Raw genomic sequence first — 19,311 nt, forward strand, 5'->3', positions numbered from 1 at the left:
AAGGATTTTAGTGTCTGTGTCTTTGTGTATTCTGGATGCCTTGGTTTCTTTTCCTGCTGCTGGAGTAGAACACCCAGACAAAAACACCTCAAGAGAGAAAGGGTTTATTGGAGCTCATATCCCGGGTCCAGTCCATCATGGTCGGGGCGGCAAGGGAGCAGGATCACATTATGTCTGAAGTCAGAAGGAGAGAGCCATGTGTACAAACAACTGTTCAGCCTACTTTCTTCATTTTATACACTCCAGAAATCCCTGCTCTAGGAATGGTCCCACCCACAATTAAGCTGAGTTTTCCCCTTATCCATGAAAATAATTGAGATAATCCCTTACAGGCGTTCCCTGAAGGCCATCTTCCTGGAGATATTAGATCCTTTCAGTGGACAACAGTAACCATTGTAAACAGAATTGTCACTTTTTAAAGATCTATTTACGTGAAGGGAAACACACATGGTACCTGGTTAAATTAATCAAGTGGGCAAACAGAATTAAAGCTAGGCCTAGGCTTGAAATTGTTTTTAAACCCTGTGGGTTTTGTGTCGGGTGTTGTATCCCAGTTTCTGTTTATCACACTGATCTCTCTTCATTTACGTAGAAAGACGTGATTACATGGTAAACTAACAAAGGGCCAGGCTCCCAGTGATTCTGAAGCAACGGTAAATTGAACTGCTCTCCATTTAATAACTGAGAACTGAACACAAATGCCAGCCGTTGTTCTGAGGCCTGGGGACTAGCTCCAATTTTAAAGCAGCTCTCCCTCCCTAACTTTTTGTGTTAGTTCACTACAGCTGCTGTGACAAAAACACCCTGTAATGTGTGACTTAGACAGCAGAAACTGAGATTCTCACAGTCTGGAGACTACAGTTCCAAGTCGAAGGTGTCGACAAATGCGGATTCTCAAGAAGTCGGCCTGTGGCTTTCTCATCTCTGCCTTGTTGATGTGCTTTTCACTCGGCCTTTCCCGTGTGCAAGGCATCTCTAGTGTCACTCTGTGACATCGTTTCCAAGGACACCAGCCAGACTGGATTAGGATTTATCCTTATGCTCTCATTTTAGCTTAATTACCTCTTTAGAAGTCCTTAACTTGCAATATAGTTACACTTTGGAGCATTGGATCTAAGACTTGAGTGTGTGCATTTTGGTGGTGCACAACTTAGTTCTTAACATCATTTGCTATTTGAACTTAAACATTATGTCACTGGTGGTATGGCTCAGTGGGTAAAGGTACCAGCGGCCAAGCTTGATGACCCGAGTTCAATCCCCAGGACCCACCTTTGTAAAGAGAAAACCAACTCCCACTAGTTGACCTATGACCTTCCCAAACCAACTCACTAAATATGCCGTGTCCTGCCTGGCTTGGGTCTTAGAACCCCAACAGGGGAGGATGAGGGAATGAAGAAAGGACAGACGCATAGATACACATACAGTGAGGACGGGGTTGGTGGGGTTCTCTAATGCTACCACTACCCAGCCAGCTTGGGATGTCAGCATGTTTGCTAGGTATAACACAGAAAGAGGGCTCAGCTCACCTTGGTAGGAGGTCTCTATTGGCCAGCAGTCTCCAGCTGTAAACACCTGGGGGAGGAAGCCACAGTACTAGCTTTTGTACACACTGGTCAGCCTTTCATATATAGTCCTCCTCAATCCCGAAGGAAAGCTTGGCCATTTACCTTGAGCCTGGCCGGTGTGGATAAGGGCTTTGCCACTTTCGCATGGGTCAGTTGGCCTTGCAGTCCTCACCAGGCCGTGGCCATGTCACGATACTAATCCTCTCAGAATGCTCATTCAGGGTTTCCTCAGCTCCTTACATGAACAGGGGGAAAAAAAAGAAAGGTTATATTCCAGCTTCTGAGAATAATGCTTGACTCTTTTTGTCTCGTAGTTCTAACCAGACTATGATGTTCTGTGGAATGAGAAATGGAGGAATTCGAGTGTATATCCTAAGTGAGAGTGACCCCTCACTGACTAGTCTGAAGGACTACTGGCATTTCAATGTGCATGACAATAATTACGGATGTGTAAAAGGCATCTCTGCTAGTTTTGATGACCAGTACTTGGTGACTGCTGGGGCAGATGGCAATATCTTTGTCTTCAGTGTGATTTCTCAAGTTGTGGCCGAGAAAGAAGCCAAAGCCAAAGTGCCATCTCCCAGGGTGTGTAACAATTAGCCAGTTAATTAATTAACTAATAATGATAGCTGACTTTAAAATAAAGTCTTAAGTATTGAGAGTAATTTAGACATGTTAACCTTATAATATAATCCATAGTATCTGTAACCTATACCTTATAACCTAGTATTACTGTAGTGTTATAATTCTGACTTTCTGTTGCTTCTGTATCAAATATTAGTGGCACTGAATTCTTACTATTATTAAAGTTACACAGCTCCCCACTGCACCAGATTTTCTTTATCAATCACTGTCTTAGCCAACATTTCTTTCTTTTCTTTTTTCTCTCTTCAAAATGGGCAATATTTTTCAGGTCTGTATTTTCTTTTTCTGTTATTTACTTCTTAATATACTCTGATAGACTTCTAAAAATTTTAATAGTGCCTTCAACTTTCTTTAACATATTAATCAGAGTTGTTCTGAAGTATATTTTGAAAACTGTCCTATTGATATCTCTTGTCATTCTGTTTTATTGGTCTGTCTTCAGATTTTTTTTTCAATTAAATCTTATTCTTCTGGCACACCTAGTTTTTTTAAATTTTTTTATTGAGCCCTAGACATTTTATGTGAAAAACTCAGGAGTTACCTTGATTTTTGGCATGTTGCTATTACCTCCTAAAGATTTAGCTTTGCTTCTAGAAAGCAGATAGCAAGCCTACACCACTCTAGTCCAGTCAGGAGTGAGGTATGATTTGCAATCAGGTTCTCCTTTCTGAGAAGGCCATTTTATTTCCAGTTTACTTACACGCCTAGAACATTTCATTTCAGGATTTCTTTTTTAAAAATTTAAGTTACTCTTTGAAATCTTCATGCACTTCTATAATGTATTCTATTCATATCCATTCACTACTACCTCCCTGAAACTCCTCCACTGTCCTCCACCCCACCTCACTTCCAATGTCATGTCCTCTTTAAACAAAAATTGTTATTAATAAACCCCTAATTCCATCTAGTGCTTCCGATAGTCACATAGATGTGGAATCATCCACCAGGGTAGGGGCAACCTACCACCAACCAAGTCCACAAAGGGGAGTCAGTCTCCCTCCGTCAGCAGCCAGACATTTCCAGTAGCTCCTCTGCCAAGGATGAGACCTTGGGGGCCCTTCCTCCATCCATGATGAAATTTTGACTGGCTTGGCCTTGTGCAGGTTTTGTGTAGGTGACCTAACCATAGACGTTGCAAACTGTTTTTCCTATTCCTACAGTTTGGGATTGAATCAGAGCCCATTCCAGAAGACATTGAAGATCCCAAAGCCTACAGGTATGAAACATTTTAATAACTATTGATCAGGCCTGGGATTTTACCAAACTGCCACTTTGCAGAAGCTGCCCAAGACAAATGCATTTCCAAGTTATCCAATACAAATTGTCTCTTGTGCCATTTCTGTGGAGAAATGATTATCATTTTATACTTCTGCTTTCAGTATTGAGAATGCCAGGAGGAAAAGGGAATATGACAAGCTAATGAAGGAAGTGGAAGAAATAAAAGCTGGGAAGAGAGAGCATATCAAAGCTCTGAGGAATCAATTTTGGAAACTGTTAGCAATGAATAAAGAACTACCGGCTCATATGCAGTTTCAACGGACAGTGAGTCTGAGTGATTGGCTGTTATTTTAACATGTTCATCCTGGATTAGGATTACTATTTTGTCAGCCACAATGAATGCAGAGAAATCATTTTCCCAGTTAGCTCCCGTTGTCAGCTTAACACAGCCTAGAGTCATCTGAGGGAGTTTCAACTGAGGGATTTCCCAGATCAGATTGGCCTGTGCCACACCAGTGGTGTAGATTGGTGTAAGGACCCAGCCTATGGTGGGCACGAACTGCCATCCCTAAGCGGGTGTCTTAGGATACCTAAGAAAGCTGGCTGAGTGTGAGGCAGAGAGCCAGCAGTAATCAACATTCCTCTATGGTTCCTGCTTTGCTTCCTGCTTGGGTTCCTGCCCTGACTTCTGCCATTAATGAACTGTGACCCGGAAGTATAAGCCAAATAATCCTGTTCCTCCCCCAAGTTGCTTTTGGTTGTGGTGTTTTTCAAAGAGACAGAAAAGAAATTAGGACGTGATTATTAAATCTTCTTTTACCTGGCCAGTCAATGTATTTGCACCACCTCAAGGGCTGTAAAATTTGACACAGTTGGGATGGAAGCCAACGAACCTATGCAACAGGAAGTTGACTGCTGGATTTGGCTACCTCTATGACATTCTTTTTCTGTATTCAGTAAGACGATAAAATAAAAACACAGGTCGGGATATAGCTTATCTGTTGGGAAGGTACATGTAGAGTTTGACTCTGTCATTTCACTTTTAATATGTCATTAGCTCTGTGGGTCGAGTCACAAAGCTTCTGAAAGACAACAGTATAGCTATAGCTATGAGGGCAGGGCAATCACAGAAGTGTTTAAGCCAATTTTATATTCTTTACTTCTTTTTGTGACTTTACTGTAAAACTCAATATACCTGTTAATCATTGAGCTGTATATTTTTTCATTCTCCAAAAGTTTTATGTGCATGTCTAGTGTCCATGGAAGGCAAAAAGAGGGTTTCAGTTCCCTGGAAATGGAGTTACAGCTGGTTGTGAGTCAAGATGTGGGTGCTGGGAACCAAACCCAGGTTCTCTGCAAGAGCAGCAAGTGCTCTTACCCCCGGAGCCATCCCTCCAGCATCTTTATTTCAGTTTCAACTATATCCTAAACAGAGTTATAGTTAAGAGTCTAATCAAGGGGCTAAAGAGATAGATTAGTCACTATGAGAACTTGAATTCCCTCCCCACTATTCTCATAAGTAGGCGTGGTGGAGGATGCTTATAATGCCAGCCCTTGGTAGACAGAGACCGACATACTTGAGGTTTGCTGGCTGCTCCAGGTCCCAGTGAGAGACTGTCTCAAGAGACAAAGGGATGACTTTTGTGGAATGACACCTGGCTTCCACAGGCACACATAGGCATGTATACACACACACACACACACACACACACACACACACACACACACACACACACACACTGTAATTTAAAAACAAAATAAGAACCTTTTGATAAACAAATCAACTTATCTACAGGATTTCAATATTGATGCCATAATTCATGCTGAAATCAATAAGAAAACAATTTTGAAAATTCAGCAAGTGGAAAAGGAATTAGCTTGGGAAAAACAGAAATATGAACTCGGCCTGAAGAAGCTCCAGAACAGGTACATCTTTCCTCAAGTTAAGATGTTTGAAAGCACACTTTTGAGTCATGTGTTGTGATGCCTGCACAAAGCCTAGGTGAACCATCTCAAGAAGCACCCAGTGAGCGAGTCCACACCTCGAGCAGCCCTCCTGTGGTTGCTGGGTCCTCCTGTGCTGTCTGCTCACTCCTTCTAGTTTATGTTGGGGATTTGGGTGACAATTATATTGTTAAAATTTATGTAAGGACTATTTAGTTTCTATTTTGACAAAGTATTTGTTTTATGCCAAATTAAAAGATGAACATGAAGGCATACATGTTTTTAAATAAAAAAAAAATCAAACATGATTAGAAGTCTCAGAGGGAAAGATAGCATGCTTCTCAGGTCAGTTCAGCTTCCCAGAAGAAACAGATTTTTTTGCTCCTTTTTGAGTTTTGATTTATAGACAGCAAAGTGCATACATCTTAATTGAACAGCCTGATACTTTCTTTAACATGCGCTAGTACATATATCTATGATTCCCAATGAGATAGAGAACATTTATCTCACTCCAGGTCCCTCATGGCTCCTTCCAGCTAATACCTTTTCTCTGATAAGGAATCTCTATTGCCATACATCAGTTTTATCTGTGAACTTCATATAAATGCAGTGCTAAGTCTGATTTTTTTTTGCATCTAGCCTCCCTCATTCGATTATGTCTAAGATTATCCATAATGTTCGTCGAGCTGTCTTTCTTCTTCTTATAGATTTATTTTAAGAGTGTGTGTGTGTGTGTGTGTGTGTGTGTGTGTGTGTGCGCGTGTGCATGTGCGCGCGCATGGAAACCAGGTGAGGGCTATTGGATCCCCTGCAGTTGGTAGTTATGAGAGTTTGTGAGCTGCCTAACGTGGGTTCTGACACCTCAGCTCCAGTTCTTTGCAAAGGTAGCAAGTATTTTTAGACACTGAGTCATCTTTCCAGCCTCAAAATTCAGCCATTCTTTTGGTAAGCATTTGAGAACTACCCTTATATTCAGCTCCCCAGAGTCTGCCTACTTCATAGCGACTATGTACAAACAAATCTCATTAGCACGTGTGTGTGAGCACGCACACCATAGAATTTAAGAAAACAAAGTGTATCTTAAATATCTCAATGAAGTAACAATTTCTCACATCTTTGGTAAATAAATGTTAGTGAATCCCTTACTAGTACACAGATATTTACATTTTTATACAATTTATATGTTCTTATTCAATTAATTCCTACACAGTGCATATACATTGTTATCTAGAATGCATAGGGCAGTAGATTACATATATTCAGTTTGTTATGATCTGCTTTCCAGAAAGCTGGAATCTACCTACAAAATTTTATTTACCACATATTAGCAAAATTTTATGTTGTATTAATGATGGAATGTTTAGTACTTTCACTAGAAGTATTTTTTTATTATTTTTAATCAAGTCTAGCCCAACTTTCACAGCACCCTGAGGGCATAGGTATGGCTAAATTTTGAGCAGTGCATAAACATATTGGTGTAATATGTGATCATTGCAAAATGATCAAAATGGTAACTATTGCAAATACCGGTTTCATTTTATTTTATTTATTTTTTCAGATTTCATGATCCACTGGAAAGTGACACTGTTGTGGTTTATGCCATCCAGAGTGAACACCAGATAGCATCCTACAGACTGGTGAAGCCCTCTAAGTATTCCAAATTTAAACGACCAAGTCAGTCGGAGAGGAGACCGAGCAAACTGGAGAGGTTTGAAAAGGAAGGACCCGGAAGGAAGGAGAGCATAAAAGAAACAGGTGGGCATCCAGCCGACAAGAGGCTTTACATCCATATTGCGAAGATTTCAAAACAGACTTGACTTTTCATAGGAAGGGACTTTGACCCTGCTTCAGTGACTGGAGTCGCGTTTGTCTTTACCCTTTCTTGATCTTCCTCCTTGGCATAGGTAATATCGCAAGTCAAACAGGGTTCTGTGGCACTGCTAGACTAGATACAAGAGCTCTCCACCCATGCGCAGTACCTGTTTTCTTATTGGATGTACGCTGCTAAGGCAAACCACCCTCATACCAAGATTAAGAATGTGGGAAGCCACTGCTTTCTTGCTTCACATATCCAAGTAGCCTCAAAATTCCAAGTAGAATTTCCCTCAGAGTCTGTTCCTCCCCCCTCCCCATATTCCTGGCTCCCACCCCCAAAAATGTAGAGCAAAAACACTGCATTTCAAACTGTTTTCCAAAAAAACATAGTTTAAACAGAACGCAGGTGTGAAAATAGTATGTGTTCATCCCCCATTTCCAGGGCTGACCATTTGACTGTCTTTTCTCCAGAAGGCTAGCGGGTGTGTTAGGGAAGATGTTTATCTGTCTGAGACTGACTTAATTCACTTTACATAATTACATCTTTTTTTTTCAAACAGCATAATTTCATTCTTCTTTATAGCTAAAAAAATTCAGTTGTGTATTTATAGCACTTTTTGTTTTGATTTCTATTTTGTAGCTTGGGCTAGCCTCAAACTCACTCGTAGCCAAGGCTAGCCTTGGACACCTGTTCCTTCTGCCTCCCTCTCCCAAGTGTAGGGATTATAGATGTGTGCCATCACACCTGGATTATTATTTATTTTAATGTATATCTAAGTGTGTATCTATATGTGTTTTGAACATGGAGAGTAATTCTTCATTAGACACTCATTCATTGATAAAGCCAATTGTTTTAAAGTTATAGTTGTCATTTTAAGTGCTTTCTGACTAGTTTTTTAATTTTTTTCCTTTATTCTTGAGAATTTCATATGTGAGTATAATGAAATATGATCCCTCACCCAATCATGTCTTAAAAAATAACCTACTAAGTCCGTCTAGGGGTGCCCATATGTATTTGGATGTGGGGCTCTCTACAAGAGCATGAGAATCCTACAGTGGCCATGTCCTCCCCTCAAAAAGAGAACTTTTGTTTGTTTGTTGTTTTAATTAGCCATAGACCATTTCACTTAGTTATACTGCTTCACAGTATATGTCCAATTAAGACTCACATTATATGCCAATTAATCCCCTGTCCCTAATGCAATATTACAAACACCACTCCTCAGTGTTTCCAGTCTGCCAGTGGTCCATCATTACTTTTACCATCCTATAAGTAGTTGATATTGGTTTTATTTTGACAGTTTTTTTTTTATATTCAACTATGAAATTTACTCAGTTGACATTTAATCTTTTTAAAAATCAGAATCAGAGGACATTTTGTTGTAATCGTATTTTTAAATTTCTTTTATTTTTTGAGATTATAATTACATCATTTCTCCCTTTCCTTTCCTCTCGCCAAACCCTCCCACATACCCCTCCTTGTTCACTTTCAAACTCATGGCCTCTTTTTTTTTCATTAATTGTAACATACATATATGTATGTGTGTACACATATGTGTATATGTTCATAAGCTAACCTTCTCAGTCTGTATAATGTTACTTGTATGTATGTTTCCGGAGCTGACTATTTGGTATTGGATAACCAATTGGTGTGCTCTTCTGTGGATAAGACGATTTCTCCCACTCTCAGTGTTCCTTAGTTGCCTGTAGTTCTTTATGTAGGCTTGAGGGCCTGTGGTTTTTCTCCATTCACTTAGTATGTCTGTTGTTGTCCTGGTTCACCCTGTTTAGGCAGTCATGACGGTGAGACTTTATGGGTGGAGCTTCTGACATTCTTAGGAGAAACAGCCTCATGGCAAACTTTCTAATCCTCGGGCTCTCATGGTCTTTCTACCCCCTCTTGGGAACTGTGCTGTTATTTGCCAACTTTTTGAATACAAATGCTTGAGAGCAGTATTTGTGCCTTAGATCTCTATTCTGATTTTTCACAGTAGAAATAGTAGGCAACTTAATGATTGTTTAGCTTACATTTTTCAACTCTGTCATGGTGTGAAAGTACAGCCACCCAGCCATTCTATTTTTCACTGTCAGTACAATATTTTAAAAACGACATGAGATACTCAACATCTTACTGTAGAATAGGCGTTGACTGTTGTGTAAGCCGATGTAGGTATTCTATGGACTAATACATGTAATACATAATACATGCATTTTCAAATCAGTCCTTTTCAATTTACAGTGGTTTTATCAGGATGTGACCTGGATCAAAGGTCAAGGAGCATCTGTGCTTAGGGGGTTGAATTCATGATAAGCAGTTTCCGTATTTTCTCTTGATCTTTTGTGTGTGTGTGTGTGTGTGTGTGTGTGTGTGTGTGTATAAATGGAAAACAATACTTGGGAGTTTTTTGTCTGTCTTGAAAGTATTGAAAAAGTGATTCTTTGTACAGGTGGAAGTGTTTCCCTACAAGAAGAATCAATAATAGAAAAAGGGAAGACATTTCGGCCTAGAACCCTAAGTGAAATCATGGTAGGAAATCAAATTGAGAAAATAAAGAAAGTTATACAAAAAGCTGAACGGGCCCAAAACAAGATTCTGCAGCGTAAAAAGGAGTGGGATGAACTGTGAGTCATGTTTAACCTATAATCTTACACTTCTAATATATGATCCACAAATGTAACTTTATAAATTTTACCTTTGTTGACACGGTCATTACTTAGCATGAAGAACTGAAAAAATACAAACAGGATGTCTGAGATGTGAAGGAGCAGTCGGCATCACTCTGAAGTGGTTTGTGCTTCACTGGCGTTCCTATAATCTTTAGTTTCTGCTTCCAAAAGCCTGTTTTGCTAATATCATCAGAATGACTTTTAAGGGTTAATAAATTATTTTCTGTCACAATATCATAGAGAATGTGATGCCAATTGTACCCAGATATAAGATTGGCAGGTCATATAATAGTTTGTATTTTTCATTTTCTTGCGGGACTTTTCTTCTGTGTTCTCTGATGGCAGTACTATTCTGCTGTGGGACCGTCTTTCTGGATGCTGTGAATATATATTGTTCCTATCAGTTAATAAATAAAGCTGCTTTGGCCTATGGTGAGGCAGGATAAGAGCCAGGCAGGAAATCCAAGCAGAGAGATAGGGAGAAGAAGGGCGGAGTCAGGGCAGACGCCATCCAGCCGCCCAAGGAGCAAGATGCCAGCAGACCGGTAATGCCACGGCTCTGTGGCAATGCATAAATTAATAGAAATGGGTTGATTTCAGACGAAAGAGCTAGCTAGCAATAAGCCTAAGCCATTAGATCCAATAGTTTGTAATTAATATTTAGCCTCTGAATGATTATTTTGTAAAATCAGCTGCTGCCCTGGCAGGACTGAGAAACTTCTGTCTACACTCTTCTTCTTCTTCTTCTTCTTCTTCTTCTTCTTCTTCTTCTTCTTCTTCTTCTTCTTCTTCTTCTTCTTCTAAGATTTATTTATTTATTATGTATACAGCATGTTTGACTGCAGGCCAGAAAAGGGCACCAAATCTCATTACAGATGGTTGTGAGCCACCATGTGGTTGCTGGGAATTGAACTCAGGACCTTTGGAAGAGCAGTCAGTGCTCTTAACCTCTGAGCCATCTCCCCAGCCCCACAATTCTTTTATTAAACTAATCCTGTACAAGAACTCTCATTTCTCTGCACGTCTCCAATGCTTTTGCTCTTTGGTACTTTGATCCCAGTCACCCTTAAGGCTGTGAAGTGAACATCTTGCTGTGGTTTGGATTTATATTTTGCCAGTGGCTAGTAATGTTGAACTTCGTTGCTGTTTGAGACTCTCTCTACATAGCCCTGGTTGTCTTGGAACTCACTGTGTAGACCAAGCTAGCCTCAAACTCACAGGGATCCACTTGCCTCTGCTTCCTGAGTGCTAGGATTAAAGGCATGAACCTCTATACCTGGTGACTTCTTTGCTTTTTTTAAACATGCCCGTTGGGCATTTGTGTGTCTTCCGAGGAGAAGCGTCTCTTCAACTTCTTGCCCATTTTTGAACCGGCTTATTTAATCGATTTTAATATCACACCAAGTTAAGTTCAACTGCATATGAAAACTCTATTTTTAAGTTGTATTTATTTAAGTGTGTATGTCTGTGTGTGTGCATGTATGTTTGTAGTGTGCATGCCTGTGTGCTTGTGGAGGCTGGAAGAGACTGTTGGATCCCTTGGGGCTAGAGTCACAGGCATTTGTGGGACACCTGCCTGGTCACATGGGTGCTGGGATATGAACTCTTCTGCTTGTGATGTGCAGCAGGTACTCATAACCATCTCTCCAGCCACCTATGATTTACTCTTAAATTTCCCCCATAGTTTGTATTAACTATTGTCACCATTTAAATCTACTTAAATATTATGTATCTTTAACATTTTAAGTTACTGTTATTTTTGAGAGTCATCTTTAAGTTTTACTTACTCCCCATCATTAGAGTAATTAGAGTACTAATACATACATTCTCTAATACTAAATTTCATATATATTTACCGTTATAAGTGCGTCCCATACTTCTTTTACCATTATTTTTCTTTTCATTGTTCTTTCATTTCAAATTGAAGTACTCCATTTGGCATTTCTTATACAATAGGTTGCTATAGTGAGGAATTGCCTTGAGCTCTCTCTTCTCTTCTCCTCTCCTCTCCTCTCCTCTCCTCTCCTCTCCTCTCCTCTCCTCTCCTCTCCTCTCCTCTCCTCCCCTCCCCTCCCCTCCCCTCTCCTCCCCTCCCCTCCCCTCCCCTCCCCTCTCTCTGTCTCTCTCTGCCTCTCTCTGTCTCTCTCTGTCTCTGTCTCTCTGTCCCTGTCTCTGTCTCTGTCTGTCTGTCTCTCTCTCTCCCTCTCCCTCTCTCCTCTCTCTCATTCTGAGATCCAAAGCTGGCAAGACAGGTACCAATTATTTAGGAGGCTCTGGAGAACACAGCTCACTCCCCTCCTCCCCCAACCCCAAGGAGATTGTGGGAACTGGAATTTTTTCGCCTCTTGAGTATGTGCTAGGCAAAGGAAAGACTCCAAAGCCTGAGTCTCCATCTTCACTCTTCAGGCAGCTCTGGTTGTGCAGTCTAGCCCCATTGGTGCATTATGACTCTGAGAAAGCGGCTCTCTGTGGAGCCCCTTAGCAAAATAAGTGCAGACTCACCCCTTCTCTACCCTGGAAAGGGCTGAAAGCTGGGCCCTCAGTCATGGTCCTGGAGTCTGACTCTGGTGAGGAGTCCTCTGTCACTTTCTTCTCTTCGCTGACGCCAGTTTCACATTGCCTGTAGTGCAGGAGCCTTGGATTATCTGCAGGGTTTCTCACGAGGGAAACTGAACTATTACTTACACAGTGTCACTGAGCCAAGAACTTTATATTCTGCCATCTTGGCTGACATCACTCTGCAATTTGATTCTGCCTTTGTAATGTTTTTGCTTTTTATTTCTTACTTTTGTTCACTTTATCGTCTGGAACATGTTATACTATGTTGCTTAAAAATATGGAAATAGACATTCTTATTTATTTCCAATATTAGGGAGAACTACTTCATGATTTTAAATGCAAATTTTCATTAATTTGAATAAATTCTTTTTCATTCATTCATTTATTCTTTAGATGTTGTTTTACCATGTGACCCAGGCTGGTCTTAAAATCATACTACCCTCTTATCTTGGGCTTGGGATTACAGGTTAGGGCCAGAATGTCTGGCTTATTCTTAGCTTTAAAAATTAAGAATGGGTATTGAATTTTATACAATGTCAGTTTTGCAAACACTCTTTTAACATTTATTTATTTACTGCATGGGGGACATGACACAGTGCACATGTAGCAATCAGAGGAGGTTGGGGGTTTGTCATCTCCTACTGCCATGTGGGATCTGAGCCTGAACTTGGACTGTCAGCCATGGTGACAAGTACCTTTACCCACTTAGCCATCCCTCTGCCTTAGTAAAAAATGCCTTTTTTTAAGGTAGGAAAACTTTTCTTGTGTGAAAATGAAAATACTATAGTATTTCTAGTGTCAGTCAAAATGATTTTAATATGCAAATTGAGATGACCATGTCCTTCTTTTATTTGTTGATATTTGGATTAAATTGAATTGATTGATTAATTTCTTTCTTTCTTTCTTTCTTTTCTTTTTTTTTTTTTTTTTGGTTTTTCGAGACAGGGCTTTTCTGTGTAGTTTTGGTGTCTGTCCTGGATCTCACTCTGGCCTTGAACTCACAGAAATCCGCCTGGCTCTGCCTCCCAAGTGCTGGAACTAAAGGCATGCTCCACCACCACCCAGCTAATTTCTAATGTTAAATTAAAATAGAATTCTTGGCTAAAGCTTCTGATCCTAGTATATTATGACATAAAATATACACGGTTTGATTTGCTAGTATTTTTGAGAACTTTTATGTCTATGTTCTTGAAAGTTTTGAACGTGTGTGTGTGTGTGTGTGTGTGTGTGCGTGTGTGTGTGTGTGTGATGTGTTTCCTGGGTTACTATCAAAGGAATATGGACTTCACAAAAGCCGTTGAAAGACGTTTGCTCCTATTCTGCTTTCTGAAGGTGTTTGGGTAGGCCTACCATTCTATACCTTTGTTAGAAGTCATGAGTAAACCACCTGATTTTGTAGTGTTCCTGGAAGATGACTTCAAATAGAAATTCAAACTATTTATTGTGATAGTGCTTTTTAGATTTTAAAATTTCTTCTTGGGTCAGTTTTTGCAATCTGTGTCTTTCAAGGAACTGATGTTGTCAAACCTAGATTGTTGCTATGGGGTGGCTTCTTTGGTATTTGTTTCAATCACTTACCTTTAGTTCAAGGGAATTTAGTTTAGTTGCTAATTTATTTTTCTTGGCCATTCTTAGTTATCATTTACTAATCTTACTAACATTTTCAAAAAACTAACTTTTGCTCATAGGTTTTAAAATAATTGCCCACTTCCTGCATTGTTGATCTTAAAATGATTTCCTTCCTTGTTTTAGCATTGATTGTTTTTTTCTTTCTTCTTACAATGTAAAGTGAGTGTGTTAGTAATGAAAACTTTTTGGGTGTCTGCCCCAAAGAGCTTTCTCCCTGAGTCCATGGAAGAAATGACAACCAGTGAGGAAATCTACTTATCTGAGGGTATAAGAATAAATCTACGCACACTGCACCCTTTCAGTCCATCACTTTATTGTTCTAAGTAAGCTTCCTCATCTCTCTGCTGTTCTTTGTTCTACCGCTTCTCTAAATCTACAGCTTCTTTTCAGCTCTCATTCTTAGCTCTTCTTTTGCCAGACTATCCGTACATTTCTAACAGGAGACTCCTTGTGGTCCTGAGAAAAGTTTCAAAACTCTCAAGGATAGCACATTCCTAGAAGAGACGATAAGGAGCAGAGCTGTTACCATGGTGATGCAAGGTTCCAAGGTCTCAGGACCAGAGGGAGGGGGCACAAGCTTTTCTTAAGGTATTTTGTGTTAGTAGGTAACCTGTGACTCTGACCTTGTGACCTTTTGAGCACTAGTTGTCACCTGCTGTATATTTCTGTGGCCTTTTGCTAACAGCAGCTCTCAATATGTTAGCTTTGATTTCATACCTTTCTCCTTTTCTAGCATACGCCTGCAAAGTATAAATTTCCTTCTAAGCATGACCTTAACCGTGTTTCATAAGTTTGCATATATGCTCATTGTCATTCAATATCACATGTATCTATGATCCCTTGAGATTTTTTTCCCCATTACTTCTGCTTCACTTTGATATTTGCTGCTTGGTTTTCAAAGGTGTGAGCTTTAAAAATTAGATTTTGGATTAGATTTCTTATTTAATCTCTAGCTGTCAATAGAAAGCAGTTGTGTTAGATCTGTTGAAAACTCAGCTGTGGTGCTACATTCTGTCTGAAAGTTCAAGTGTGCTTGATAAGTAATATGCTTTCTTTCACTGCCGGATACAGCACTCTGTGAGGGCAGACTAGGGCAAGGTGAGTAATCATGTTGTTCAGGTCTCCTAGGACAGGAGTGCTGTTAGCCATGCTCCATATTCCACAAAGTCTTTCAGCTAGTAAACGAAGTTGTCCCTAGATATGCATAGACTGTCAGCAGTATTTGTCTGCACCTTTCCAGTAACCATATCTTTCCAATGGTCTGTTCTTTGCCAAGCTCTATCATACTTCACATGACACGTGTATCGATTTAGGACTCATCCACAAAATTGAAGAGAGCCACATAGATTTCAGACAGTGTTATTTCACATAGCTCTATATTCTTTCCACCAAGGACAGAGCTACTTTGGTTCCTCTGTCTCCTCCACTGTAGTGAGCTCACTGGGTTACGTTTGGGTCAGCCGGATCCTGATCCTGCTTCTCCTGTAATCTAGTCATGTTAGGGGCTAAACGTACTTCATCTTATTTCTCTGAGGAACTGGTTTCATAATTACCTATATTCTGTGTCTCTTGATGATGTTTATATGTCTGAATGGAGCTGTTTCATATTTTTTTTTTTGGTTCAAATTTCTAGTTGCTTACATCATGAGGATGGTCTCGGCCATGTTTTCTGTTCTCTGCTTCTCCTATTCTTTTTTCCCCCTGTAACTGTTCCTCACTTTAAAAACAACACTGCTTTTTTGATGCATATATATATATATATATATATATATATATATATATATATATAAATGATTGTCAATGAATACACGGATTGAACAGGCTTCCTCTGCTAGTTTAAACCATGTGTTCCCAAAGGGCTTTCCTCGTCAAAGAAAGTGCTGGCTGCAGGCCAAGAATACACACCTGTACCAGCTGGCACACTTCACTTTCAAGGATTGTGGGGGCGGGGGATATTGAAAATTCCCAATTAAAGACCTTGCAAGGGATACCCAATGATACCTTAGAGCTTCTTAATTGAGGAGTTCAGTTTCTTTTGAGAGAATTCTTCATTTCAGTCTTGGTATGAAAGCTGCCACTGATTAGTTTGTGTGGAGATGGGAAACCTGAGATGCATCCATTTACAGCCCATTAATGAATTCTACCAAATATGTCTAGCATTCCATTTCACGCTCCACACCTGTTCCCTGGGGACTCTATCAAGGAAAAAATGTCCAAAAATTTTTTATAGAGTCCTCCAGAGGAGCACACCCCCCTGAATGAGGCATTCTGGGCTATAGATTTTTCTAGTCTTCTTTCCCTGCATTCCCAAACTGTATCAATATAACTGGTTTGCTAATAGTTTTCCATTCTTCAGCTTCTCTGATGATTTGGCATTGCTTTTTGTACCTCCCTACAGTTGTGCGCATGGAACTCTGGGAGGAGACAGCAAGTGCACATTTAGAGTTCGTTGTTACATTTATGTCTAAGTTATCTATTTCTCCGATAGTTACAAGAGCAAGCCTGATGATGACTATGAAGACCCCAAAGATGTTCAAGCCATCAGAGAAGCCCAAATGTTCATGGGGGATTTCAATCTGAAGACAGCCCCAGACTACAAGATACCTGAGCACATGAGGATAAATGCCGCCAAGAAGGAGGAGGAACTGGGGTACCTTGACACAATGGTACTTAACCTTCAGACCCCACGGCAATGAAAAGCACCCTGGTGTTAACTCGAGTCTGCTCAACCACCCATTTATCTCGTTGATCCACAAATGTATATAAACATAGAAATTTAGAGCTGAAAATGATTTTTAAAGGAATCTAGATTACATCCTCTTTTTATAAATGGCGAGACAGGGACCCAGAGAGGATAAGAGATTTGTCTATGAATGTATCAGCTCATATGGCAGAACCAGCCTTCCCATTAATTATATGGCTCGATAGCATTTTTATGGGGAAAAGTACTGTACTGTCTCATGTACATTGAACTTCTGAAATTTAGTGAAATCCTCAGTAGATTTGTTTTCTGGCTGTCACAGACTACTAGCCAGTTAGGAAGACTGTCATCATTTAATACTTTCTTTACAATACTTCCATCTTTTGTCAGAAACTAAATACCAACCAAGTAACACATTCCTCTCTGAGTTTTCTGAAGTGTGGCTTATCACGCTAGCTTTGATCCTCATGTTTCTTATTAAATGTTTTTTCTTCCTTGTTCATTCCTTCATTTCTGAGGGATTCTAATTCCTCCAGCACCATTTCAACCAACAGATGATGGATTCTTCACACTTATAGGCTCAGAAAGTACCTAGCTACTTTTTTATTTTAAAGGGGGGTTAGCTACTTGACCACCTACTGTGTTTGTACAGGCTACACAATTCAGGGCATCTCCTGACAAAGGTGCTAGATCTACATCCCTTTGATAGCATATGAATGTTTTAGCTATTTCTGAGAAATGTAAGTAAAGTATACTAAAGAAGTATGTCTTTTTCTTTTTCACAAAAGATGTTATTTATGCCAGTGGTATAGATATCTTGGCATGCTAGTTAATATCCACAAATGAAAGACCACAGACCAAAGCTTTATCCTTCTGGTCACAATCAACATTTCAGACAACTTATTAGTGTCCATTTAGATTATTTTTCTAGCTATTTTTTCGGCCTAAGGTAACTTAGTATTATTTATTATTTACAGATATATATTCTTATGAGCACATTATTTATTTTTTATGTAAGGGTGTTTTATTTGCATGTATATCTGTGTACCATGTACATGCCTGGTGCCCACAGAAGCCAGATGAGGATATTGGATTTTCTGAAATTAGAGTTACAGATGACTGTGAGGTGCTGTGTGGGTGCCAGAAATCAAACCTGGATCCTCTGTAGGAGAGCTCATGCTCTTAACTGCTGAGCCATCTCTCCAGCCCTGACCAAACATTTTTTTAAAGAGAGCTTTGTACCTTCTTTTTAAAAAAAATTATTTATTTTTGTTTTCTATGTATGAGTGTTTTCCTTGAATATATGTATGCACACCACATGTATGCCTAGAGCTTGTGGAAGCCAGAAGAGGATGTCAGATCCCCTAGAACTGGGGTTAGTGATGTTTGTGAGCCCCCATGTAGGTTCCGGGAACCAAACCTGGGCCCTCTGCAAGAGCAGCAAATGATCTTTGCTGCTGACCCATTTTTTCTAGCCTTCTGATCACAATACTTTTTGAGAGAGTTTCTCTGTGTAACAGTCCTGTCTATCCTGGAACTCATTCTGTAGACCAGACTGGTCTTGAACTCACAGAGATGAGATCCACCTCCCTCTGTCTCCCAAGTGCTGGGATAAAAGGCATGTGCCACCACCACCTGGCTACAATGCTTATTCGAAGTCCATCTGAGGTTGTTTAGCTATTGCCTGTATTTTCATATCTCATAATCTATGTTTTGTGCCACTGTAACTTATTAGTCAGCCAAGCCAGCCTCCATCTCTCTCCTTCCTTCTTCCTTTCCTTTCCTCTTTATTTTGTTTTTTATTTTTTGCAGTGCTGGGACTCAACTCGGTGCCTTACATATGTCAGGCAGCAACTTTGGCCCAGGCCGCTTGGCCTGAAATTCAGTCTCCATAGAGACAGGCCAGCTGTGGCATCCAGAATAAACTTAGCTATATCATACTGAAATGCACTACATTAAAACAGCCCACGTACAGCATCTCAGCACACTGTTTTGCACACCAGCAGGATGGAGACTATTTCTGCATTGCTGGTACTTACTAGCAGTGTGGATCTTGCTGTTTGTATAAATCTCCTAAGTCTGAATGATCTCATCTGTTAAAGGGTATTAATATCAAGCAATACAATATGATAATAACCTCATAGAGTTAATGGAATGTTCAGAATCAGTGAGTAATTGTTGTCATGGTCAGTGTAAGATCACTACAATATTAAATGTTTTTATCACACATCTTCCATCCCTTCATTTATGTAATTGCATTGATTTTCAAGCTGATGACATCTGGAACCAGTAGGAGACAAGCTTCTAGGTACATATTGTGAGATTATTTAGATTAGGTTGGCCTTGGGATCGTGCTGTGATCATCTTGATGAACTGAGATGAGAAAACCCATCCTAACAGTGGGCGGCACCATTCCCTCAGCTTGGGTTCCAGATTGACTGATCTCAAGCTTTCATTGTTTCCCCCTTCCTGACAGTGGATACAACACGACTAACTACCCTAAGTTCCTGCTACCAAGACTTCCCAGCTATGAAACGATGCAAACCTTGAAACAATACACACCTTTTT

General features: G+C 39.9%; 1 protein-coding gene across 6 annotated transcripts in view; it reads left to right on the top strand.

Annotated features, from left to right (window-relative positions):
* The window catches only part of Cfap44 (cilia and flagella associated protein 44), an 88,211-nt gene that overhangs the window by 36,532 nt on the left and 32,368 nt on the right, over positions 1-19,311 (top strand). For 5 of the 6 annotated variants that reach the window (XM_052740776.1, XM_052740777.1, XM_052740778.1 and 2 more), the window contains 7 exons: positions 1,880-2,150; positions 3,371-3,426; positions 3,590-3,752; positions 5,224-5,354; positions 6,931-7,127; positions 9,635-9,809; positions 16,531-16,708. In XM_052740776.1, coding sequence (XP_052596736.1) covers positions 1,880-2,150; positions 3,371-3,426; positions 3,590-3,752; positions 5,224-5,354; positions 6,931-7,127; positions 9,635-9,809; positions 16,531-16,708 — 1,171 coding nt within the window. The remainder of the gene's footprint in view (positions 1-1,879; positions 2,151-3,370; positions 3,427-3,589; positions 3,753-5,223; positions 5,355-6,930; positions 7,128-9,634; positions 9,810-16,530; positions 16,709-19,311) is intronic. The other variant, XR_008218832.1, reaches the window with a different exon arrangement.

This window comes from Peromyscus californicus, unplaced genomic scaffold (genome assembly GCF_007827085.1).
Source record: "Peromyscus californicus insignis strain IS unplaced genomic scaffold, ASM782708v3 Scaffold_16__1_contigs__length_79575227, whole genome shotgun sequence".
Taxonomy (NCBI): domain Eukaryota; kingdom Metazoa; phylum Chordata; class Mammalia; order Rodentia; family Cricetidae; genus Peromyscus; species Peromyscus californicus.